We start from the raw sequence: 26,452 nt of genomic DNA on the forward strand, positions 1-26,452 counted from the left end.
AGATAGTACAAGGAAACCACAAAACCATATCCCTCATAGGTGCCACGGGGCAAAAATCCTTAATAAAATGTGTGAGTGCTAAGTCACTCCAGTTGGGTTTGACTCTGTGTGATCCTATGGACTATATAGCCCACCAGGCTTCTCTGTCCATGGGGTTCTCCAGGCAAGAATACTGGAGTGGGTTGCAGTGTCTTCCTCCATGGGATCTTCCCGACCCAGGGATTGAACTCACATCTCTTATATGTCTTATGCATTGGCAGGATGCATACCACTAGGATCACCTGGGAAGTCCTCTAACAAAGTATTACTAGCAAATCAAATTCAGCAATAAATAGGATACTATATTATAATCAAGTGGAGTTTATCCTAGGAATGCAGATTTGCTTCACATTATAAAAATTAATCAAAATAATTCATCCTACTAACAAGTGAAAAAAGTATATAATCATTTCAACAAATGTAGAAAAAACCCATTTAACAAAATTCAACATCTATTTATAATAAAAAAAAATACTTCCCAATTTAGGAATAAAGGAAACTTCATCAACCTAAGGAGAAGGCAATGGCACCCCACTCTAGTACTCTTGCCTGGAAAATCCCATGGACGGAGGAGCCTGGTAGGCTGTAGTCCATGGGGTCGCTAAGAGTTGGACACGACTGAGCGACTTCACTTTATTTTTTCACTTTCATACATTGGACAAGGAAATGGTAACCCACTCAAGTGTTCTTGCCTGGAGAATCCCAGGGATGGTGAAGCCTGGTGGGCTGCTGTCTATGGAGTCGCGCAGAGTCGGACACGACTGAAGCGACTTAGCTGATACAGAATATCCATAAAATCTCTATACTAACAGTAAATATAACATTATATGTAATGTTAAGCATCCTGAATGCTTTCCCCCAAGACTATTTTGTTAACAAAATAAGAATGTCTACTCTCACCACTTCTATTCAACCATACCAAAGGTCCTAGACAGTGCAATTAGGCAAGAAAAAGAAATCAAAGGCATACAGATTGGAAAGAAAAACATTAAGACAATCTCTATTCATAGACAACATTGCAATGAAAATCAAAAAGAATCTACAAAAAATCTACAAGAATATATAAGTAGGTAGAGTAAGGCCATAAAAAAGTATCAATTATATGTTTATATTTTATCAATGAACAGTTGGAAATAAAGACAAACCAAAAAACATTCTAATTGCCCTAGCATAAAAATATTTTGGGATGTGCAGTACTTATTAAATTTAGCAAAATAGGTGCAAGATTTGTAGTAAGAAAACAACAAAACACGGACCTAAAATAATGGAGAAATATACCTTGCATACTGGTTAAAAAACTCAATATTATTAAGATATCAGTTCTCTCCCAGACTAATATACAAATTCTGTGCATTTGTAATCAAAATTACAGCAGGTTTTTAAAATAGTTTCTCAAAGCTGATTTAAAATGTATGTGGAGACTTTGGGATCGACATGTTCATACTATTATATTTAAAGTGGATAGCCAACAAGGACCTACTATATAGCACAGGGAACTCTGCTCATGCTATGTGGCAGCTTGGATGGGATGGGGATTTGGGGGAAAATGGATACATGTATATATATGGTGGAGTGCCTCTGCTGTCCAAAACTACCACATTGTTAATCAGCTATACTCCAATATAAAATTTAAAAAACGTGGACTCATGGTTGATGAAGGCTGGGATGTGAGGAAATGGAGAGTGACTGCTAATGGGTATAGAGTTACTTTATATTGTGATGAAAATATTCTAAGATTGACTGTGGTGATGGCTCTACATCTCTGTGTATATACTAAAACCACTGACTTGCACACATTCAATGAGTGAATTCTACAGTCTATAAATTATACCTCATTTTTTGAAAATTCAAAAAGATAACATGGGAAAAAAAGAAAACAGAAAGTTTTTGAGACTTTGGATAAGACAAAAAGCAAGAACCAAAGAAAGAAAAACTTGATAAATTCTGCAAAACTGAAGAGATACTCTTCAAAAGACACTATTAAGGAAATAAAAAGACAAGTTAGAGAGTAGGTAAAAACATGTGCAAGACACATTTCTAATTAAAAAAAAAAACAACAAACTTATATTCAGAATATATAAAGAATTCTCATTTGAAAACAAAAACCTGGATTTAAAATGGGCAAAAGAACACAACACTCCATGATGTGAATAAATACATGAAAAGCAGCTCAACATCAGTAGTCATTAAAAAAACACAAATTAAAAACCACAAAAGGAAAACCACTAACCACTATGAGAACTGCTAAATTTTAAGAACTGACCATATTGAGCGCTGGCAAGGAGGGAGAGCAACCAGAACTTCCTTATGCTGCTGGTGGGCCTTCAAAGTGGGACAGTCACTGGAAAAACAGTTGGGTTTTCATATTCACTCACCCAAAGACCTAGCATGTCCACTCGTATGTAGTTATTTAATCAAGAGAAATTAAAATAGATGTCCACATATACACCTGTATAGTAACGTCTATAGCAGCTTCAGTCATAATCTGGAAAAAGTAGAAACAGCCCAAACGTCCATCCATGGGTAAATTAATCAACAAATTGAAACTATGATGACAGACTTTAAAAATAAGACAGAATTAAGAACTGTGAAATCATACTTTTTGGGTTCAATTTCCAGGCTCTTCTACTTATGTGTGTCTAGTACATAAACAGTACCGATCTCACAGTGTGAATATAGAGATTAAACGAATGAACATATGCACGGCAAACTTTAAAGTGCCTGAGCTGGTTATGAGTTATTATTATTGCAATTGTTATTCTCATTAACTAGCTCTTAAATTTTTTATTATTTGTTGCCAGATACTCTGAGAAACTGCTTGGTCATTCTCTCTCTCTGCCTTTTTAAAAAATGAATTATAGTAAGCAGAAGATAAATCCAACCCAAAATCCTGCCACAGATGCAGCATAATTCTGTCTAATGCAACTTCCAAGTAACTCCTAAAATTATGACCTTTTCTCATCTCTTTGAAATTTTCTGCTGCTGCTGCTGCTGCTAAGTTGCTTCAGTCATGTCCGACTCTGTGCGACCCCTTAGATGACAGCCCACCAGGCTTCCCCATCCCTGGGATTCTCCAGGCAAGAACGCTGCAGTGGGTTGCCATTTCCTTCTCCAATGCAGGAAAGTGAAAAGTGAAAGTGAAGTCACTCAGTTGTGTCCAACTCTTAGCGACCCCATGGACTGCAGCCTACCAGGCTCCTCCGTCCACGGGTATTCTATAATACAAGCAACAAGTATCATAACTCAAATATTTTCTCTGTTCACAAAACTAAGGTACACCTCACAAGTTCTGATACCATTTGCTTAATTTATCAGATGTCTTCTGCCACCCCTACATTAACACTTTTCCTTGTTTCTGTTATGATGAAAGCAAAAGTGTTAGTCACTCAGTTGTGTTTGACTCTGTGATTGCAAGGGCTGTAGCCCGCCAGGCTCCTCTGTCCATGGGATTTTCCAGGCAAGAATATTGGAATGGGAAGCCATTCCCTTCTCTATCTGTTATGATAGCGACTTTTAAATTCAGGCTTCCCTTAAGAGTTAACATGTTGGTTATCCACGTTAAGTACACGGCTTTAAAGAACAAAAAAGTACCAAATCTCTTTCTTCTCCATAACAACGAATAAGATAATAGGGAGAACAAATCTAGAAATTACCTATTGTTTTTCTTCGCTTACGAAATTAAACTTTTCTTCTTCCCAGAGAATCACTACTCTCCCCAGATCTTCCTTCCTTTGTTAAAGACATTGTATTAAACAAAGATTTACAAAATTTCAATTCTAACCAAATATATAAAACTAATATGGGTAGCATCAGTTTAATTCACTTCAGTCGCTCAGTCGTGTCCGACTCTTTGTGACCCCATGAATTGCAGCACTCCAGGCCTCCCTGTTCATCACCAACTCCCGGAGTTCACTCAAACTCATGTCCATTGAGTTGGTGATGCCATCCAGCCATCTCATCCTCTGTCGTCCCCTTTTCCTCCTGCCCCCAGTCCCTCCCAGCATCAGAATCTTTTCCAATGAGTCAACTCCGCATGAGGTGGCCAAAGTACTGGAGTTTCAGCTTTAGCATCATTCCTTCCAGAGAACAGCCAGGGCTGATCTCCTTTAGAATGGACTGGTTGGATCTCCTTGCAGTCCAAGGGACTCAAGAGTCTTCTCCAACACCACAGTTCAAAAGCATCAATTCTTTGGCGCTCAGCTTTATTCACAGTCCAACTCTCACATCCACACATGATCACTGGAAAAGCCATAGCCTTGACTAGACGGACCTTTGTTGGCAAAGTAATGTCTCTGCTTTTGAATATGCTATCTAGGTTGGTCATAACTTTTCTTCCAAGGAGTAAGCATCTTTTAATTCCATGGCTGCAGTCACCATCTGCAGTGATTTTGGAGCCCCCCAAAATAAAGTCTAACAGTGTTTCCACTGGGCTGGAAGAAGCACAAGCTGGAATCAAGATTGCCGGGAGAAATATCAATAACCTCAGATATGCAGATGACACCACCCTTATGACAGAAAGTGAAGAGGAACTAAAAAGCCTCTTGAGGAAAGTGAAAGAGGAGAGTGAAAAAGTTGGCTTAAAGCTCAACATTCAGAAAATGAAGATCATGGCCCCATCACTTCATGGGAAATAGATGGGTCACTTCATGGGAAATAGATGGGTAGCATAGGTGGGTCTTTAAAAATCTGGCTATGCTGGGACTTCCCTCATGGTCCAGGGGTTCAGACTCCATGCTTCTGCTGCAGGGCAGGAAGATCCCGCATGCTACGTGGTGTGGTCAAACAAACAAACAAAAATCTGGCTATGCTAACTGGTGGCAACTGGTAAGACACAGAATATTATCAAATCAAATAAGTGATACCAATATTTATAAATTATGCATCAAAATAAGATTTAATGCAAACATATTGTAGAAGCACTATCATTATCTCAAATCTTTTAAAATTTTTACAATTCATACATTTTCATTTATACCTGTTTATAACTTATGTCTAAATTATATGAAATGAACCTCTTTGCTGTGGTATTTTGTTTTGTTAGTCATTCATACAGTTTAACCTATATACCACCTGAATGAGTAACTGTCATACAATTTAAAAAAACAAAAAACCCCCACAGATTTCCCAAGTGCTTTCCACCTTCCTTCTTTCCTCTGGTATTGTACAATCTGTAATGAGCAGATTTCAAGCAACACCTAATGGCATCACATAACTTTAAGAGTAGCATAAAAGAAACATAAACAATAAAATCAAAGGATTTCCCCTCCTCCAACACAATTATTTACTGTTAATTTCCAATATTTACAAGATATAAATAGTGGTACCCTATATACTTCCAAAGGATTACAATTAAGAAATAGATTATTTCTTGAAATATTAAATTGGTATTTATTCTGAACCAAGGCAATTAAATATTGATAAATAAACCAAACTAGATACTTTACTAGATACTACTTTCTAACAGGCTGAGCCCTAAGGGAAACATGCCGGTTTCTTTGAGAAGTACATCAAAATACTACAGTTGGATCAACTATTTTGGTTGTCTTTAAAAGCTACTTTCATTATCAATAATAGAAAAATTATTTCCAAACACACACTAAATTTCATCACCATAAACCAAAGGCGGGAAACCCCAAAGCATATACAACAAGAAGCACTGTTTCAGAGAACAGAGCGGTACCTACCTCATGCACTAGAGCAAGTGAGGTCTGCTTGAAGCTTCGCCCTCTACTGGCCATCAGTCGATTCAATGGTTTGCCATCTTTACTCTGATACATTGAAATATCATAACAAAATAACATACCACCTTAAAAAAAAGAAATATAAAAACACTGCTTACGTCATTAATTAGGTTCTCAGTAGTCGATATTCAATCTGGATAGAGACACTTAGAAATTAAAAGAATATGCTAAGCAAATTATTATTTTTTTTAAACTGTCAGTACAGGAAAGAAAAAACAGAAGAGCTATAAGAAGTTAGCATCTTGAAACTACAGAGGAGTGTTATTCATTTGTAAATAAATGAGAAAATTTCAAATCATGTTTATTTTAAATTTTGTTAACTGTTACTTCTAGAGATTCTATTAACTTTCCTTAAAAAATAAATCTCAATTAAAGAGAAATGCTTATGCATGCCAGTCTTTGTGAACTCCTGATAATATGGGTTCCTTTAGTTTACACCCATAAGACTAGTTTTCCATCATACCTATACTCAAATACATTCACTCTCCCTTTCTCCTCCCCTCCGCCATCTGTTACCCTTCTCCCAATCCTTCCTACTCTGCTTAACTAAATTGAACTTCCAGCATTAGCTGACCCCATGTCAGTTACAAAGCAAAGGCAGGCAGCCAAACACTAGAGTATGAGTTAGGGTAGTCTTGGACCTTATCTGGGTGATTCTGAGCCAAGGAGAAGACATATTCAAGAACTAAGACACTAAAACAGAAAAAATTACCTTTAAAAATATCTCTTCCTGAAGTATAATAGAGAAGAGTGAACATAAGCATACTGCTCTATGGATTTTTACAAACTGAACAAAAGTGTAATCAGTACCCAGATCAAGAAGCAAAACACTGTTAACATCTTAGAAGCCCTTCCTCATGTCTCATTCCAATCATGTCCACCCCCAGCCCAAAGATAACAACTTTCTAGCAACCTTTGGAGAAGGAAATGGCAACCCACTCCAGTACCCTTGCCTGGAGAATCCCATGGAGGGAGAAGCCTGGTAGGTTACAGTCCATGGAGTGGTACTTTACACAACTGGAATCAGGCTGCACACTTTTATATCTGACTTCTTTCACTTAACATAATCATTGTGAGAATCATTCATATTGTTATTGGCAGTTGTAGTATATGCATTGTCATTATTGAATAACACTCCATAATGTGCACATACCACAATTTTACTGTCAATAGGCATTTAGATAGCTTCTATCCCTTCTACAGGTGATCTTTTAGACCCAGGAATGGAATGGGGGTCTCCTGCGTGGCAGGTGGATTCTTTACCAGCTGAGCTACCAGGGAAGCTCAGCAACTAAAATAAGTTTAAAGAAAGTGAGAAAGTGAAGTCGCTCAGTTGAGTCCGATTCTTTGAGACTCCATGGACTGTAACCTACCAGGCTCCTCCCTCCATGGGATTCTCCAGGCAAGGGTACTGGAGTGGGTTGCCATTTCCTTCTCCAAAAATAAGTTTGAATGAATGAATGAAAGTGCTCAGTCGTGTCTGACTCTTTGCGACCCCGTGGACTGTAGCCCACCAGGCTCTTCCATCCATGGGATTCTCCAGGCAAGGGTACTGGAGTGGGTTGCCATTTCCTTCTCCAAAAATAAGTTTCAGATCAGATCAGATCAGTCACTCAGTCGTGTCCTACCCTTTGCGACCCCATGAATCGCAGCACGCCAGGCCTCCCTGTCCATCACCAACTCCCGGAGTTCACTCAGACTCATGTCCATCGAGTCAGTGATGCCATCCAGCCATCTCATCCTCTGTCATCCCCTTCTCCTCCTGCCCCCAATCCCTCCCAGCATCAGAGTCTTTTCCAATGAGTCAACTCTTCGCATGAGGTGGCCAAAGTATTGGAGTTTCAGCTTTAGCATCATTCCTTCCAAAGAAATCCCAGGGCTGATCTCCTTCAGAATGGACTGGTTGGATCTCCTTGCAGTCCAAGGGACTCTCAAGAGTCTTCTCCAACACCACAGTTCCAAAGCATCAATTCTTCGGTGCTCAGCCTTCTTCACAGTCCAACTCTCACATGACCACAGGAAAAACCATAGCCTTGACTAGACAAACCTTTGTTGGCAAAGTAATGTCTCTGCTTTTGAATATGCTATCTAGGTTGGTAAGTTTAGGGCTACTCAAATAATGCTGCAGTGAATATTATTATGTCTTTTGGTGACTTAATTTGGGCTTATTCCTAAGAATGAAATAGGTAGGTAACAGAGTATTAATTTATTCAGTATAAATTGTCCAAGTGGTTCTACTAACCTACATTCCCAACAGCAATTCTGTTTACTCCACATATTTATCAATACTTTGTATTTTCCATTTTTTTTTCATCTTAGCCATAGCATTAGGTCTGCTGTGGTATCTTACCATGGTTTTAATTTGCACTTCTCAGATGACTAATGAAGCTGATCATCTAATCATATGTTCATCAGACATTTGTATACCCTCTTTTTTTCCCCTCTTTTTTTAAAAAAATTTTTATTGGAGGCTAATTATTTTACAATATTGCTGTGGATACATTGACATGAATCAGCCATGGGTGTACATGTGCTCCCCATCCTGAAACCCCCTCCCACTTCCCTCCCCATCCCGTCCCTCAGGGTCATCCCAGTGTACCGGCCCTGAGCGCCCTGTCTCATGCCTCGAACCTGGACTGGCAATCTATTTCACATATGGTAATATACATGTTTCAATGATATTCTCTCAGATCATCCCATCCTTGCCTTCTCCCACAGAGTCCAAAAGTCTGTTCTTTACAGCTGTGTCTCTTTTGCTGTTTCGAATATAGGGTCATCATCACCATGTTTCTAAGTTCCATATATATGTGTTAATATACTGTGTACACCCTCTTTTTGAAGGGTAAACTCAATTCTTTTCCCTGTTTTTCAACTGTCTTTTTCTTATTGATTTTTAAAAATTCTTTACATATTCTAGATACAAGTTCTAAAAATACTTGTCTTCTGTGCCTTGCCTTTTCACTCTCTTAATGGTATACTTTCATTAATACATGTTTGTGATTTTAATATAATTTGTTATTTTTCAAAAAGATCATCCCTTTTCTCTACAGCACCACAGTATTACTTTTGTAACAAGTCTAGTGACCTTGTATATGCAGGTCTGTTTCTGTACACTCCATATTCTTCCACTAGTCAGTTGGCCTGTTTTTGCATCAATATCACACTGTCAATTATCATGGTTTCATAATAGGTCTGGATATCTGGTAATGTATATCCATCTATTTTGTTTTTGTTCTCCACGCTTACCTTGGCCATTATTGGTATTTTGCAATTCCACACAAATTTTAGAATCAGTCTGTCAATTTCCAAAAACCTACTGGGATGTGGATTGGGCTGGGTTGAAACAACATATTAGCTTGGAGAGAGCTGACATTTTTACAGCATGGTGTCTTCTGGTCCATAAATACTTTATATAACTCAATTTATTCGAATTTCTTTAACTTTTCTCCATAGTATTTTATAGCATACAGTATAAGGATTTTATACAATTCTTGTTAAATTTATTCTGGATACTTGATGGTTTTTGGTACTGGTATAAATGATACAATTTTTAAGTTTCATTTTTGTTATGTATATACAATATACAATTCATTTTTATATGATCTTTGTACAAAGTAATCTTAATTCATTTATTAATCCTAATTAGTCTGCAGATTATTTTGGGTTTTCTATGTACACAATCATGTCATCAACAAATAATGACTACTTTATCTCTTCCTTTCTAATCTGTATGACTTTTATTTCTTTTTCTTGGCTCATTACACTAGCTATGGCTTCCATTACAATACTGAATAATAGTGGTAACAACAAGCATCCATATCTTTTCCCCCAATCTCAAGGAGTGAAAGTTTCATTATTTCAGCATTAAGTACAAAGATGGCATTGTAGATGTTCTTTATCAGAATAAAAGAAGTTCTATTCAGAGCTTAATGAGAGTCTTTTATGTAACATGAATAGGAGCTAAGTTTTTCAAAGGCTTTTTCTACATCTATTGAGGTCATCTAAAGATTATACTGCCTTTTTGCTATTAATGTAATAAATTATATTGATTTTCAAACATTAAATTAACCCCACTAATTATTATTTATTTTCCTTTGTATGTACTGCTGAATTCCATTTTCTAACATATTTTGGGGAGATTTTCGCAACTATGTTCATGGAAAAGAGTGGCTTTTAATATTCCCTTCTGATATTCGGTATTAAGGTTATGCTGACCTCATCTAGGAGGGTTCTTTTTTTCCCTCCTATATTAGAGTTTATAAAGATCCTTGTTATTTCTTTCTTAATTTTTTTGAAAAATTCACCAAAGAAGCATCTGCACCTAAGGTTTCTTTGTGGGAAGGTTCTTACAGACTCAATTTCTTCAATACTAATACTAATACCCAATTTCAAACTATTCATATAGTCTAGTCTGCTTTCTGTCAGTTCTGCAGTTTTATATTTTGACGAACTTCTATGTCTCATTTAACTGTGAAATTCACTGGCTAAAAGTTCTTCATAATTTTTTTGAATGCTATGGGGTCTGAAGTGCTGTCTCGTTTGTTGTTCCTAGTATAGGTAATCTATATTTCTGTTCAAACTTACAATGGTTTTATCAATTCTTTTCAACTTTCCAAAGAGTCAATGTTTGGCTTTGCTGATTTTATTTATTTTATGTGTTTTCTATTTTCATTGATTTTTATTCTTATATTTATTATTCTTTCCTTTATAATTTAAGTTTAATTCACTGTTATTTTCCATTTTTCTTGAAATAGAAGCTTTAATTATCATTGATTTTCCTTTCCTTTTCTTTTTTCAGTATTTGCTTTAAAGGTATGAATTTCCCACTAACACTGTTTCAGTTGCATCCCACAAGTTGTAATTTGGCTTATTTCCATTATCATTCAGTTCAAAATATTTTCTGATTTCCATTTTGATTTTTCCTTTGATCCATGGGTGATCTATATTATTCAATTTCCAGGCTAGTGGAATTTCCAGGCTAGTTATTACAGACTCAATGACTTCAATATTTTGAAATTTGTTGGAGTTTATGATCTGCCATATGATCATTCTGATAAGTTGCCAAACTACAGTTTGTGTGTGTGTGTGTTAAGTCGCTTCAGTCATGTCTGACTCTTGGCAATGCCATGAACTATACAGCCCGTCAGGCTCTTCTGTCCATGGGGATTTTCCAGGCAAGAATACTGGAGTGGGTTGCCATTTCCTCCTCCAGGAGGTTTCCATTTCCTCCTTATCAGTGTATATAAAGAAATCTTAAAAATCAACAAGAAGACAAATAACCCAATGTACAGTTCCAGTTCAGTTCAGTCACTCAGTCGTGTCTGACTCTTTGCAACCCCATGAATCGCAGCACGCCAGGCCTCCCTGTCCATCACCAACTCCCAGAGTTCACTCAGACTCACGTCCATTGAATCAGTGATGCCATCCAGCCATCTCATCCTCTGTCGTCCCCTTCTCCTCCTGCCCCCAATCCCTCCCAGCATCAGAGTCTTTTCCAATGAGTCAACTCTTTGCATGAGGTGGCCAAAGTACTGGAGTTTCAGCTTTAGCATCATTCCTTCCAAAGAAATCCCAGGGCTGATCTCCTTCAGAATGGACTGGTTGGATCTCCTTGCAGTCCAAGGGACTCTCAAGAGTCTTCTCCAACACCACAGTTCAAAAGCATCAATTCTTCGGTGCTCAGCTTTCTTCATAGTCCAACTCTCGCATCCATACATGACCACAGGAAAAACCATAGCCTTGACTAGACGGACCTTTGTTGGCAAAGTAATGTCTCTGCTTTTGAATATGCTATCTAGGTTGGTCATAACTTTCCTTCCAAGGAGTAAGCATCTTTTAATTTCATGGCTGCAGTCACCATCTGCAGTGATTTTGGAGCCCCCCAAAATAGTCTGACACTGTTTCCAGTTTCCCCATCTATTTCCCATGAAGTGATGGGACCAGATGCCATGATCTTCATTTTCTGAATGTTGAGCTTTAAGCCAACTTTTTCACTCTCCACTTTCACTTTCATCAAGAGGCTTTTGAGTTCCTCTTCACTTTCTGCCATAAGGGTGGTGTTATCTGCATATCTGACTTAAAAGCATATAAATTATATCACTATAAGATACAATGTTCCATGCATCACTTAAGTAAAAGTTTGTTCAGGGTATTGTTCATATATTTTGTGAACTTGATTTTTCGTCTGCTTATTCATCAAGTCATTGAAGAACATGTTTTAGAGTTTCCTACTAGTATTATGGATTTGTCTATTTAGTTAGTTCTAATTTTTTGTCATGTAGTTTGAACTCTGCTATTTTGTGTACACTGATTTGAATTGTGATGCCTTCCTGATATACTGACTGCTTTATCTCCATGTAATATTCCCTTCCTTTCTAGTTTCTTCCTTTTTCAAATGCCTAGAACCGTTTCCCTGTATACTGGATGGTAATGAAAGAACCACAGAAATTCTAAATGATGTTATTTTTTTATCTCAGAGGAGTTTCTCCTCTGTTAGGCAGAGTGAAGGACTGACCATCTCAACTGAATTGGGGATTTAACTGAGCCAGGCTTGATTATAGCTTTGGTAAATCTCAGTCTACCTCTGGTTCAACCCTGTTTCTAGAGCACACCTTCTTCAAGATTTTCAACTGACAGCCTAATCGGTTTTTGACTCTTCAGTATGGGAAGATTACGGGAGATTCAGAGATTTACATCTGTCCTCAGAAGTTTTCAGGTTACCTTCTAAATTCCCATCCCACAAAGCTTCAAAATTTGACAAATACCTTAAGGGAGAAACATGCCGTGTGCTTAAAGTCCCTCCAGCTCAGTTTTGTCACTAGCGTTACCACAAAAATGTCAGGATCTCTCTTGGTTTCTCTGCCTCCTGTATCACCCTCTTGTTAAGGTCAAGCCTGAATTTCAGCCTCTAACTGAGGCCAAAATGAGTAAAGGCAACCAGGTGAAAAGACCTGTAGATCTCCAGTATCAACTCACTATTTGTGTACTTGGTTTTCAGGCCCATTCTCCTAGTCAGTCTTTGTTTTCCAAGTACTGTAAGACTGGAGACCACTGCCTTTCAGAAGCATCAGCCTAGCTCTTTAACTTTCAGTGCAAACTCCAAACTCACCAAATATCTCAAGAGGAAAATCTCCAGTTTGTTACCTATATTAGTTAGAATCTTCAGAAAAACAGAACTAACAAGATATGTATAGATATAGATATGCAGATAAGCAAGTAGAGATTTTTTTTAATCGCAATTGATTCACAAGAATTTTGAGGCTGAGAGGTCCCACAATCTTCTGTCTGCAAACGAGAGAACCAGGAAAGCCAGTGGTGTAATTCAGTCTGAGTCAGGAAGCCCAAGAACCAGGAGCACCACCGTCCAAAGGCAGGAGAAGATGGATCTCCCAGCTTCACCCTTCCTCTGTCTTTTCATTCTATTCAGGTCTTCAATGGTTTGGATGTTGCCGACCCACACCGATGATCTTTACTCAGTATGCTGACTCAAATGCTAACCTCTTCTGGAAACTCACGTACAGACACACTCAGAATCATATTTATCAGTTATCTGAGCGTCATTTAGCCCAATTAAGATGATACATAAAATTAATCACCACATCACCCTAGTCCCTTCATGCCACTAAAAGCTTTACCGGTTTTCTGGCCTCCAACAGGCCTCTGCCTGAGCCAAATCCCAGTTCCAGTCCACAACCAAAATGGGTGAACATCCCCTATGAGGTGGGGGCCAGTGCGTGGGGCAGGGAACAACCTAAAAAAATCGGAAACCTCTAAAATGCTCCCCCTATTCTGTAATTTCAGTCTATCTCTTTGCTTTTATTTATATCTTTGCTTCTGCAGTTCTCTAAATGGCTTTAAGATGTGATTCATATTTGTAATTTATCCAGTGTGTCTAGATGTGGGCAGCAGCAGCAATGCCTTTCCACGCCCAATCACATCCTACTTGGAAGAGAAGCTTAAATCGGTACATTAAAAACCTATACACTGATGTATCGCTTACCCGCAAGGCCAGGTTTCAAACCTGGCTGCTTGTTTGTTTCGTACATTTTCAACATAAAATTGGGGATTCCTGCTACAGTCTTCCCTTGATCTAAGCGGGCACCTCCTTTCAATGCAGAGTGATACACCCCACGGGGCATATTCACCATTTCTTGCTTCACAAGTGATGTAAAAAATTCCTCCAAAGCTGAAAGAAATAAAAGGAGATCAAAAGTAAATATCGTATGCTAGAAGAGAAACATTCATTCTTAAGTCATATACACACACCCACAAAAACAACAACTTAGCTATATTTTTGATCAAATTTCACAAAGTAAAAGAACAAGTCTTGATTCTCATCCTATTCTTAGTCTTCCTAAAACCAGAACATGGCACTCAGTTATGCAAGTTTAAAAACCTGGTCATTCGTAATTCCTCTTTCTCATAGTTTGTATATGTAATTCATTAGCAAGTCCTTTTAGATCTATCTTTTAAAATATATCTCAAATCCACCCCTTTCCATTTTTACTGCTACTTGCCCAGTCATTATCTTCTCTTTTTCTCATTTGGATGAATTTAAAAACTTGTTTCTTGATTTCTTCTCCTCATGACTACTCCTCCAAACCAGCCTCTACTCCGAAGCTAGAATTTTATGTCATTTCCATCTCTAACACCTTCTGGTGTTTCACTGTACACAGAATAACATCAAAGCTTCCTATGACCCGGCCCCCGACTCTCCTGACTACATCTCTACCACCTGCCTTCCTTCCTAGCTATGTTAAAGGCACATTTTCACATGGGCTTTACTCCATTCCTCAATAACACAAAGCTCATACCTAAGACAAGGCCACTGCACTTGCTATTCCTTCTACCTGGAACACACTAATCCTTTATTGCCATGTGACTGGCTCTTTCTTATCATTTAGAAAGAGCCTTTTCTGACTGTCCTTCATTGTGTAGTAATATCAGTACACTTATTTTTAAAAACTAATTCATTATTTATTTGTGTTTCTTCTAATTAAGCCCAAGATCCTTATTGCTTGACATCTTTACTTATCATAAGGGAATATAGTGATCCAGGACCAGAAGACGACAGGATATTCAAGCAAAATACTTGATTAACACTATAGGCTTATATTCAAGTGTTATTTTCCCAAGGACCACTAGAGGTTGCCCAATGCAGAACAAAAACAGCAACAAAAAAATAAAGCTAAACAAATCATAAGGGAAACAAAAAAGGAAACCACTGCATGTGCCTCTTCTTATAGGAAGAAAAAGCAAGAGTCCACCCACCTGAACTAGAATTTCATTCTGAACAGGTCTAAATGTCCCCTTTAAAAGACCACAGTTAAATTAAAGGCAGCAAATACTCACGGAACATGGATTACATACCCAGTTCTGTCATTCTTATATAGAGCCTTTCTAGGCACAACCAAGCTTCTCCATTCAAAGTCCAGAGAACACCTATGTAGTAAGTTTTCCATTTTGCCCTCCAGATCCACCCTCCCAACCCTGCTCTGTGCCCTGGAAGAATAACCTTTCACAACAGCATCACTAGGCTCCCTTGTCCTCTGGCTTTCAGCTGGCTTCACTCAATGGGAGATACTGGTAGGAGATCAGAGGCTGAGAACAGAGGTGAGGGCATGTTGCTCCCTAGACATCCTCCTGCAGGACTGCTCCAGGATGCCTGTTATCACTCTTTTGAAGGTCCTGACTCCCCTTGCTGCTGCTGCTGTTGCTAAGTCGCTTCAGTCGTGTCTGACTCTGTGCGGCCCCATAGATGGCCTCCCACCAGGCTCCCCCGTCCCTGGGATTCTCCAGGCAAGAACACTGGAGTGGGTTGCCATTTCCTTCTCCAATGCATGAAAGTGAAAAGTGAAAGGGAAGTTGCTCAGTTGTGTCCGACTCCTAGCAACCCCATGGACTGCAGCCTACCAGGCTCCTCCGTCCATGGGATTTTCCAGGCAAGAGTACAAAGTGGGGTGCCATTGCCTTCTCTGCCTAACTCCCCTTAGGCAGACCTATTTATGACACAGAAGCTCTCTCTTATTCTCGTAACTATTACCTTCCTTTACCTCTTAGGCTGAGAGACATTTGCCATTCTGAGATGATCCACTATTGCTTGTGAATTTTCTTTAACCTTGACAGCACACCTTTAAGCAGTCCTTTATTAAACTCTCAACTATTCCCTCTGAATTTCCTGTGAAGACCCTGACCAATATATCATCTGAATGAAAAATGTGGGTAATTTGCATTGGCAGGTCACATATCCCAAGTCCTATATACACGACCACATGAATGACTGCTTCAAGCTCGGAGGAGTCTAGACTTTTCAGAATGTACCTAAGAATTATGTGCTTGTGAGGACAGAAGGGATCCTATTCTGGTAAAAGATAATATATGCCAAGAGATAAGTATACATCTCCACATAGACTAACCCAGAAATGAAAATTTGTCTATTTGTCAGGCACTTCAGAGAACTCAGGCCTAATAATTTCAGGCCTGAGAGCAGTTTAAATGAAAGTAAAATACCATGCATGCAACTGATATGTACAGTACCATCCGTCCCAAGTTGCTAGCTTGAAAAAGCTAACAACTAGGAATTTTCCCCATTGTCTTTGAACCTTGCCCTAGTCTCTTCCTTCCAGATGATCAAGTGAGGATTTGAAAAGAGCTGTAGGACACAGAGTGTTAGATATAAAACAAATGTCTTCCAACAGATGAGGACATAGACAAACTATGGTACATTTTATGTGCGTGTGAAGTCGGTTCAGTTGTGTTCGACTCTTTGTGACCCTGTGGACTATAGCCTGTCAGGCTCCTCTGTCCAAGGGATTCTCCAGGCAAGAACACTGGAGTGGGTTGCTGTGCCCTTCTCCAGGGGATCTTCCTTACCCAGGGATCGAACCTGTGTCTCTGACAATTCCTGCATTTGTAGGTGGGTTCTTTACTGCTAATGCCATCTGGGTACATCTCAAAATGGAATATTACTTAGCAATAAAAAAAGAACAATTGATAGAGATAACTACTTGGATGGGTCTTAGATGTTATACTGAGCTTTTTAAAAAAGCTAATTCCCAAAACTTATACACTGTAAAAAAAAATGATGAAATCCAAGTAGGTCTATAGTTTAATTAACAGTATGAAAGTGAATTCTCTGGTATTAATAATGAACTAAAGTTATGTGGGATGTTATCAATGGGAATAGCTGGGTAAAAGTACTCTCTAATTTTGCAACTTCTGATAAGTATGAAATTATTTCAAAATTAAAAAATCTTTTACAGCATATGGAGAAGGCAATGGCACCCTACTCCAGTACTCTTGCCTGGAGAATCCCAGGGATGGGAGAGCCTGGTGGGCTGCCATCTATGCAGTTGCACAGAGTCAGACACGACTGAAGCGACTTAGCAGCAACAGCAGTTACATCCCTATTTAAAATAATTCAAATCACTGGATTTACTTTGCAACTGCTTTTGTTCACTTGAAAGGAATAAGAAGAAAAGGGCCAGGGTTAGTTTACATTCACTGCAATTCAGTCTTCTGCCTGCTGTACCTAGAAACTTAAAATATATCATCCACCCTGTACTTAGGTTGTACATCTCTAAGGCAGTGTCTTTTCGTGGTTCTTACAATCACAGGGAATAAGAGGCAACAAAAAATGAAGAACTTTGCTTGTGGTGAATGGTCTGCCAGACACAGTCAGCCTCTAGGTCATTCACCTGACTGACTCTAATTATTGAATTTTCTCAAATAGATACAGATAATCTCAACTCCTCCTCTTCTTCCTTAGGGACAGATACTAGTAAATGTCAAGTACAAACATGCAGAAGAGCCAGTTAACGGCCATCACAGCTCTGCACATACGGAGTGGACAGAAACAACAGTATACCTCGGCCACAAACATACCGCTTCTCCTGTTTCTAGTGCCAGGAGACTAGAGTAAGCGTCCATTTAAGAGGGAACAATGTCATTTTAAAAGCCCAAGAGGACTTTGAACTCTTCGGTTATCTGGGGATATAGGTGGAAATTTGGATAACTGGAGGCGTTTTTCCTCTTTGGACCCACTATTAACCACAGGGGATTTGGGAGGTCCTAGACTCTGAGGAGCCTTGAGGTAAGAAGTGGGGATGAACAGGAGAAAGAAAATGGCAACAAGTCTTTAAGGCTTGTACTGGACATACGGGGGAAAGAAAAGATGAACTCTGACTAAGGTGTACCGTTCGGTTTTCTCTAATGAAAGGAGGCAGGACTTAGGGACAGAAGCATGCTCTAGCAATAAATACTAAGTGTATTTGGCTGAATTCCTCAGGGATCTCCATGTAGGATGAAACCAAGGATAAAAACGTCTAACATGGGACTTCCCTGGTGGTCCTGTGGCTAAGACTCTGTGCTCCCAATGAGGGCGCCTGGGTTCGATTCCTGTTTAGGGAACTAGATCCCACATGTTGCCACAACTAACAGATCCTGCACGCCACAAGTAAAGACCTGATGCAGTCAAATTAATTAATTAATTATTTTTTAAAACCACCAAAAAATCTCTAACATTATAGGCCAGTGAGATTATGAAGTGAGAAGACTATGATCATTAGTGAGAAGACAAAGATGACATTTTGTGAGTTTACTGAACTTAATTTTTACATCCATGAATATTCAGGGTAGATTTCAGACTGAAAAAGGTAACAAATGCATGCTTGTAAAAACGTTGGCTAATATTGAATTGGAATAATTGGATATAATTAGAATAATTATTTAAGAGTCAAGGTCCTATACACTTTATATCAAAACTAAATGACCATGTAACTTAATCTATTTTTAAAAAGCATTAATGGATAGTTCTCAAATATTGGTACCACCATTTCTTTAGAGTAATTCTAAAGGAAGAATATATTTCTAATGATGAAGTGAAGTGAAAGTCACTCAGTCATGTGTGATTCTTTGCAACCTCTTGGACTGCAGCCTGGAGAAGGCAATGGCACCCCACTCCAGTACTTTTGCCTGGAAAATCCCATGGACGGAGGAGCCTGGTAGGCTGCAGTCCATGGGGTTGCTAGGAGTCGGACACGACTGAACGACTTCACTTTCACTTTTCACTTTCATGCATTGGAGAAGGAAATGGCAACCCACTCCAGTGTTCTTGCCTGGATAATCCCAGGGACAGGGGAGCCTGGTGGGCTGCCATCTCTGGGGTCGCACAGAGTCAGACATGACTGGAGCGACTTAGCAGCAGCAGCAGGACTGTAGCCTACCAGGCTCCTCTGTCCACAGAATTCTCCAGGCAAGAATATTACTAGAGTGGATAGCCATTCCCTTTTCCAGGGGATCTTCCCAACCCTGAACCCAGGTCTCCCACATTGCAGGTGGATTCTTCACCATCTGAGCCACCAGGGAAGCCTAAAAGAATACGAGATCTTAGTTCCCTGACCAGGGATCGAACCCACAGCCCCTGCATTAGAAGGCTGAGTCTTAACCACTGGACTGCCAGGAAATGTGATGAAACTACCCAAGAAATTCCTGAAGATTCTAATGATCTTTTCATTCAGTTTATAAATAAGGTAAAGAACCATTTGACTCAGTAACTTAAGAGTCACACTGCAAATCTGTCTTGTAGAGTAAATTTAACTTTTAAAATGAATTTAAATTTTCCAGTGAAAATGATTGTTTAAACTAGTTATCCAGTTTAGTTTTAAGTCTAACATTTTTCAGTGTGTTTGGAACACCATACTATCTCAAGGAGTCCCTGTAGGACACAGATAGAATATAAGTATTTAAGACTAAAGTAAGCTAGACTATGCATATGTCACAAAAGAGCACAATTAGAGAAGTAGGAAGAAAAAAGCACACACACAAAAAAATGCTAGCTTTTGTCCCACCAAATAGGACAAAAGTTTTTTTTACCAGTTTTCCCACCTGGTAAAACTGAAGGAGCTGTGAGTGACAAAAGTTTGAGATAGCAAGAGCCGGGAATGGAAAGATCCACCTCTTTTTCATCACCCTCCTCATCTTCATCTTCATCTAGGTCATCAGGAGTTTGGATTTCTGGTCTTACCTGAAATGATAGAGAAGGTGATACTAAAACCTTTTACTTGCCCTTTTCAAAGTTCATTGAGACTCATTGCTCTACAATGTCTAAAGATCATTAAAATTGATTTTCAAAATCTATTCATTTTCAAATTAACTAAATAGTAAATTCTAATCATCTTATTAGATACACTCCCAGATGAATGTAAAGAACTAATGGTAATATAGTTAAGAAAATCATCATAAACCAGCATAAGCAATGATTACTAGAGAAAACTAATAAAAATTTTATGCCATCAGACAATGAAATGCAAACACATTCAGTATATTGAACTTCTATCATTTATAATTAGATATTTGCCTTGTCTGAATTCATTTTTTTAAATCAGTGATTTTAGCTATATTTCTATGATAAAGCTTAAAATCTTCTAGTAGGATATATAGTAGAGATCAGGAAGACACAGAATGCTTTAGTTGACTTATTGTTTGACTCTACAGTTTGTTGCAAGAGAATATAAAAACACTAAAATCTGTAATTGGTAGCTCTACTTTACTGTGTCTAATTTGCCATTTGAAGATTTGTGATTAGTTAGGTTTATTTGAACCAAAAATTAAAAAGGTAGAAAGATTACCACTATTGTAATTTCCACAAGATATAACTGTCAAGCAATTAATTAAATTTTTAATACTTTCAATGACATACCATTGTCATGCCCATGGAGATAATTAAGCATTAGGGGAGGAAATCAAAATATATAAAAGTGGTTGCTATAACCATAAAGTGCCAGAACCCAGTCATTACCATTAGTCTGTCTCCCAGAGTTATTTTTAGAAATAATTAACAATTCCTGCAGACTGCCTTCTTCATAGGTCCCCAAAGCATTGTTCCATTTAGGAACTGCACTGAGTCAGGAAACTTGCAAGGGGATAAAAGAAAACAGGGATAAAATGTTTCTCAAGTATAATAACCTCAACTCTGATGAAGCCTTTCAACCATAACTAGTGTTCTTTTTTGCTAGTGAAGGAGTGAAAGCAGCCTGACTACCGAGTACTTTCCAAGACAAGATTTAATTCTGATTCAATCTTGAGGACCTAATTCTCAGAGGACTGAGCCAGCCATAATTACAGAGATAACATGCTCTGTGGAGGGCATGCCCGCATTTGCTGCTATCAGTGTATACCAGAGAAACCGTGGCACATTTGCAAACCTTTTGTTTCTGACAAGGAGGATTTTCTGAGCATCTCTGGTCTGCTTGTATAATTGGAATTTGCCACATTTAGTATCATCAAGAGATATCGTAGAGATTTTTTTTTTTTTTTTGGCCATACATGTGGCATGTGGGATCTTAGTTCCCTGACCAGGAACAGAACCCACACTCCCTGCAGTAGAAGGGAGGATTCTTAACCACTGGACTGCCAGAGACATCCTCTATCTTAGAGATATTAACTAGTCCTAGCTGCCTAAAAAGTTCCCCAAAAGGAGTTGGTTCTGGGTCCGTTTACCTTGCTTCTTGACTTTTTACACATCATAGTAAAAACTGAAAAAAGTATTCAAAGGGCATACAGGGGGAAATAGACAATAATGCTTACAGCTGGAGACTATATGCATAACACTGGTTACCACACCAGAGCATCAGTGTGTGCACGCTAAGTCACTTCATTCATGTCTGACTCTTTGAGACCCTATGGACTGTTGCCCCCCAGGCTCCTCTGCCCATGGGATTCTCCAGGCAAGAATACTGGAGTGGGTTGCCATGCCCTCCTCCCAGGGATTTTCCTGACCAGGGATTGAACTCGTGTCTCTTATGTCTCCTGCATTTGCATTGGCAGGTGGGTTCTTTCCCACTAGTGCCACCTGGGAAGCCCCCAGAGTACCACAGCACTGGGAAACTCTGCAGCATGTCATGTTCACAGAGATAGGGGACTCTGGGAGGTGGAAGGCAGCACTAAACCCTTAAGCTAAGATGCAAACTCAGAGGGAAGGTGCAATTGTGGAGAAATCAGAACCCTTATACACTGTTCATAGGAATGTAAAATGGTACAGCCCCTGCGGAAAATAGTTTGACAGTTTCTCAGAAAGTTAAATGCAGAGTTACCCAGTAGGACTGCCCAACAATCCTACTCTTAGGTATATGACCAAAAGAAGTAAAAATAAATGACCACACAAAACTTGCCCATCAATGTTCATGAATGTGAATACATTAGTGGTAATAGCCAAAAAAATGGAAGCAACTCAAATGTCCATGAGCACATATGGCATATCTATACAACGGAATATTACTCAGTCATAAGTGGGTATTAAATGCAGGTATGTGTTACTCATGAACTTGGAAAATGTTATGCTAAGTGAACAAAACTAGTCACTAAAGACCACATAGTATATGATTTCATTATAGGAAAAGTTCAGGCCAGGTAAATTTTTAGAGACAGAAAGCATATTAATAGTGCTGGGGAAGGGGGGAAGGGTAATTGGAATTGGTGGCTAATAGAATGTTCTAAAATTAGATTGTGGTAGTTCAGTGATTACACGAACAATTCTTTGAACACACTAAAACCACTAGAATTGTATGCTTTAAAGGAGTGAACCTATGGGATGCAAATTATATCTCAATAAAGTTGGTGGCTCAGATGGTAAAGAATCCACCTGCCAATGCAGAAGACTTGGGTTCGATCCCTGGGTGGGGAAGATCCCCTGGGGAAGGGAATGGTAACCCACTCCAGTATTCTTGCCTGGAGAATTCCATGAACAGAGGAGCCTGACGAGCTACAGTCCATGGGGTCACAAAGAGCTGGACACGACTGAGTGACTAACACTTTCACTTTTCAAAGTTGTTTAAAAAGAAAGGAAGGAAGGCTATAAGAAAGAGAGGAAAGGGGAGAGAGTGTGATCTGGAGGAGGGAGCAGCTGAGGAGGTAGCCACATAAGCGGAAGCATAGGAAACAGAAGTAGAAGCTGCCGCACCCTTCAGACGGACCTGAACTGGCATGTGAACTACGCCCGATAACCAAACACTCTTAATTCCAGAATTACTTCATATAAAAGAATATGATCTTTTTTGCACACATTTTAGCTTATCCAGTGTTTCTGCTCAACCTTATAATATATATATATAATATGTAAAAAATGATTTAACAACATTTGTCTATATCTTACATATGCATATATTTTAACAAAGAAATTAGAAATGTACTGTCATTTAAGTACAGAAATACTCTGCCTACTTATAATGGTATGATTACTCCTTCAATTATGGTTCTTCAAAAGTGAGCTGATTCTCCTGAACAGATTAGCGCTTACTGTTAGACCCTGGCTTCATTACACATCCCTGCTCCTCCGCTCACTTTTCTTCAAGCATTTGTTCCAGCTTCCCTATACTAGTCCCAGCCTTTTCCCTTGACTTGTATGCAACAATGGAATAAGATCAACATGAGTATAACTAGGGAAAATCGAGGGAAGACTTATGAAAGAATGCTTGTTAAAATGATAAAATGTTGGTAACTGCATCACATTAGCTACTCAAACATCCAGGGGAAAAAAAGGGGGGGTTCTTTTCAGAACATACACACACACACACACACACACACATATGCATGCGTGCACATACAGACACCAACTACGCCCTTCCAATTACAGCTAAGCTTTGTTAAAGAAACTTAAAGGGAGAGCCAAATATAAAATAATAAATTACTATTAAAATCTGCTTTAAGTAGAATATTGAAAAGCTTATCCTACAAAATGCTTCACTACACATTCTGAGCCAGATAACCTTTCTGCCATTCTTCTGTGTGTGCAACATATAAAAATCCAGGAGTTTGTGGATAAGCAGAGAATTTTATTTGGAACATGTCAAGTATCTGCATAAATTCATTTACAAAAAGAAATAGCTTCTGATGAATGCAATGACATTCACTTAAATCAAAGCCAAACAGGTTATACCACATTAATACCAACCTAGGGTGCATAATGAATTCTTTCATATTACTCACTTCTAAAATTAACTCCAGAAATCAACAACACAATCTATGTTAAGAGCTTTATAATAAAAAGTTCAATTTTTAAACAGCCAAATATTTTTTAATGAACCCAAGTCACAGAAGAATCAACTGAAATGTTTATCCATTATTGACTGTTTTACCAGAAACACAATTCTCTATAGTTTTTTTTTTTTTTTGATTTGTTTTTTCCTTTTGTTTCATTTGTGGGGTGTTGGGGGGCGCTAAAGAAGGCGAAGGAGAAGGATAAATAGCTAAAAGACTAAGAAATACAAACTAAATGGGGAAAAAATCATTCTATTTAATATTGAAATAAGTCCTCAAAGAAGCCCCACTGAATTTTTTAACCAATTTTAGACGTGCATATTTCAAATGATTAACAATACTGTTACAAATGAATAAACACATGGATTCATTCAACATTCCCAGCTCATAAGACAGCCTCAGTTCAGTTCAGTTCAGTCGCTCAGTCTAAGACAGCCTAGCACTTAGTATATATATGTCCAATAAATAATTATTAAAGCAATGCAACTGTTAAGTGTCTATGAACAACAATCCACAGAAGTTCCTAATAATACACCAGGGACAAGAAAGATGAGTTAATGAATCTGGTATTCAAATCCCTGGCTCACATGGTATCTTATTCAGTTCTGCTCTCCACAGACATTTTCCATCTTACCTTACATGCACTGTTTCATTTAACCCTACACCTTCCTGCTGATGTCTGCCACTCCTTTAATGGCTTTTGATTTACCAGCCTGTTAGCTTTCTTTCAACAAGTTTCACAGTTTAAGTGGATGCAGCAATGAACAAGAAATCTTTCTTTAGTAAATTTAAAGAAAGGTGTACTTACAAAAGTAGTTGAACTATATTCCACAAAAGCAACCATGTGGATATTATCCACTGTGAAGGTGAAAGTCGCTCAGTCGTGTCTGACTCTTTGCAACCTCATGGACTATACAATCCATGGAATTCTCCAGGCCAGAATACTGCAGTGGGCAGCTATTGCCTTCTCCAAATCTTCCCAAACCAGGGATCGAACCCAGGTCTCCTTCATTGCAGGTAGATTCTTCACTGAGCCACCAGGGAAGCCCAATTATCCACTGTATCTACTTTTTTTATTTTTTAAAAATGTTTATTTAGTTGGCTGCATCCGGTCTTAGTTGCGGCACTGGGAATCGACATTGTGTCGTGCGGGATCTTTCATTGTGGCTCACAGACTTTCTAGTTGCGGCACACGGGCTTAAGTTGCTCTGTGGCATGTGGGATCTTAGTTTCTCCTACGTTGCAAGGTGGATTCATAACCACTGGACTACCATGGAAGTCCCCATTGTATCTTTTTAACATGTTTTTTCTACTTGAAATTCACAGAATGTTTTGCTAACAGATTATTTCACAAGTTTCCACAAACAGAAAAAGAGACTGCGGGAACACTTTCACTGGAAAGGTATACAAGTAGCCTTCAGTTTTGTGAGTAAGCCAATTGCCCGTGGTGCAGAGTGAGTAAACTTGATAACAAGAAGGAATCTTGGATCTTACAACTAGAAAAGTCCCTACCTGGAGAGACTTCTGAAACAGTTGAAAGTGTGCTTTCAGAGAAAGGGAGTCAGTTTCACATTACTGCCATCATCCACAACACAGAGGCGGGAGCTGACTTGTTGCATCCTTTGCCTATGGGGACTTGTTTGGAATATGAACATATTAACCATTCTGGGGGCTTTTAATCCTTCAAACAACCAAACTGAAAATCAGTAATGAATAAAAAGAAGAATGGATGGTGCGTGGCTTTGGAAGTAATGATTTCTTCATGTGGAGGAAGGTCCTCTATATCAGAAGCTGGGGCTTGGAGGGAGGTAGACTCTTAAACCATTAAGTCCTCTCATCTTAATCCCAGTTGAGAGAATGATTCCCTGGTGGCTCAGTCAGTAAAGAATCCACCTACAATACAAGAGACCAGGTTCAACTCTTGGGTTGGAAAGATCCCCGGGAGAAAGAAATGGCAACCCACTCCAGTATTCTTGCCTGGGAAATCCCGTGGACAGAGGAGCCTGGTGGGTTACAGTCCGTGGGGTCACAAAGAGTTGGATGTGACTAAGTGACTTAACCACCAAACTACCACCAGTGAACCAGATACCTGTAGAAGTGAGTCATATCCCAAAAGGGGGTTAGGGCAGAAAAAAAAGGTTGAAAAAGCAAGGCTAAAATAAGTCTTAAAGATTTCCTTTACAGACCTTCAGGCTCTGTTGGTGAAAACCCAAGCATATATATAAACCCAACTCTACATCACTACTCTTTACATTGGAAGATATAAAGAGCTATTTATGGTTATTCAAGGATCTGAGGATATAGGAGTGAGGTTAAGAAAGTAATATTTGACTGAGTATAGCACTTAACTGAGTATTAACTCTAACAAACATAATCAGAAACTGAACATAACCCTCAAGTAAGATAAAATACAGGGCTTCCCTGGTGGCTCAGCAGTAAAGAATCTGCCTACAATAGAGGAGACATGGGCTCGATCCCTGGGTCAGGAAGATCCCCTGGAGAAGGGAATGGCAACCCATTCCAGTATTCTTGTCTGGGAAATCCCATGGACAGAGGAGCCTGGCAGGCTACTGTCCTGGGGGTCACAGAATAGTTGAACATGACTTAGCAACTAAACCACCACAGAATAAAATATAAAC

At 38.8% G+C, this 26,452-nt stretch overlaps 1 protein-coding gene across 2 annotated transcripts in view; it reads right to left on the bottom strand.

Annotated features, from left to right (window-relative positions):
- The window catches only part of FOCAD (focadhesin), a 305,616-nt gene that overhangs the window by 96,890 nt on the left and 182,274 nt on the right, over nucleotides 1-26,452 (bottom strand). For both annotated transcript variants that reach the window (XM_027549147.1, XM_027549148.1), the window contains 3 exons: nucleotides 19,665-19,803; nucleotides 13,780-13,965; nucleotides 5,724-5,845 (listed from right to left, as the gene is read on the bottom strand). In XM_027549147.1, the coding sequence (XP_027404948.1) occupies nucleotides 5,724-5,845; nucleotides 13,780-13,965; nucleotides 19,665-19,803 (447 nt within the window). The remainder of the gene's footprint in view (nucleotides 1-5,723; nucleotides 5,846-13,779; nucleotides 13,966-19,664; nucleotides 19,804-26,452) is intronic.

Source organism: Bos indicus x Bos taurus, chromosome 8 (genome assembly GCF_003369695.1).
Source record: "Bos indicus x Bos taurus breed Angus x Brahman F1 hybrid chromosome 8, Bos_hybrid_MaternalHap_v2.0, whole genome shotgun sequence".
Lineage (NCBI taxonomy): Eukaryota > Metazoa > Chordata > Mammalia > Artiodactyla > Bovidae > Bos > Bos indicus x Bos taurus.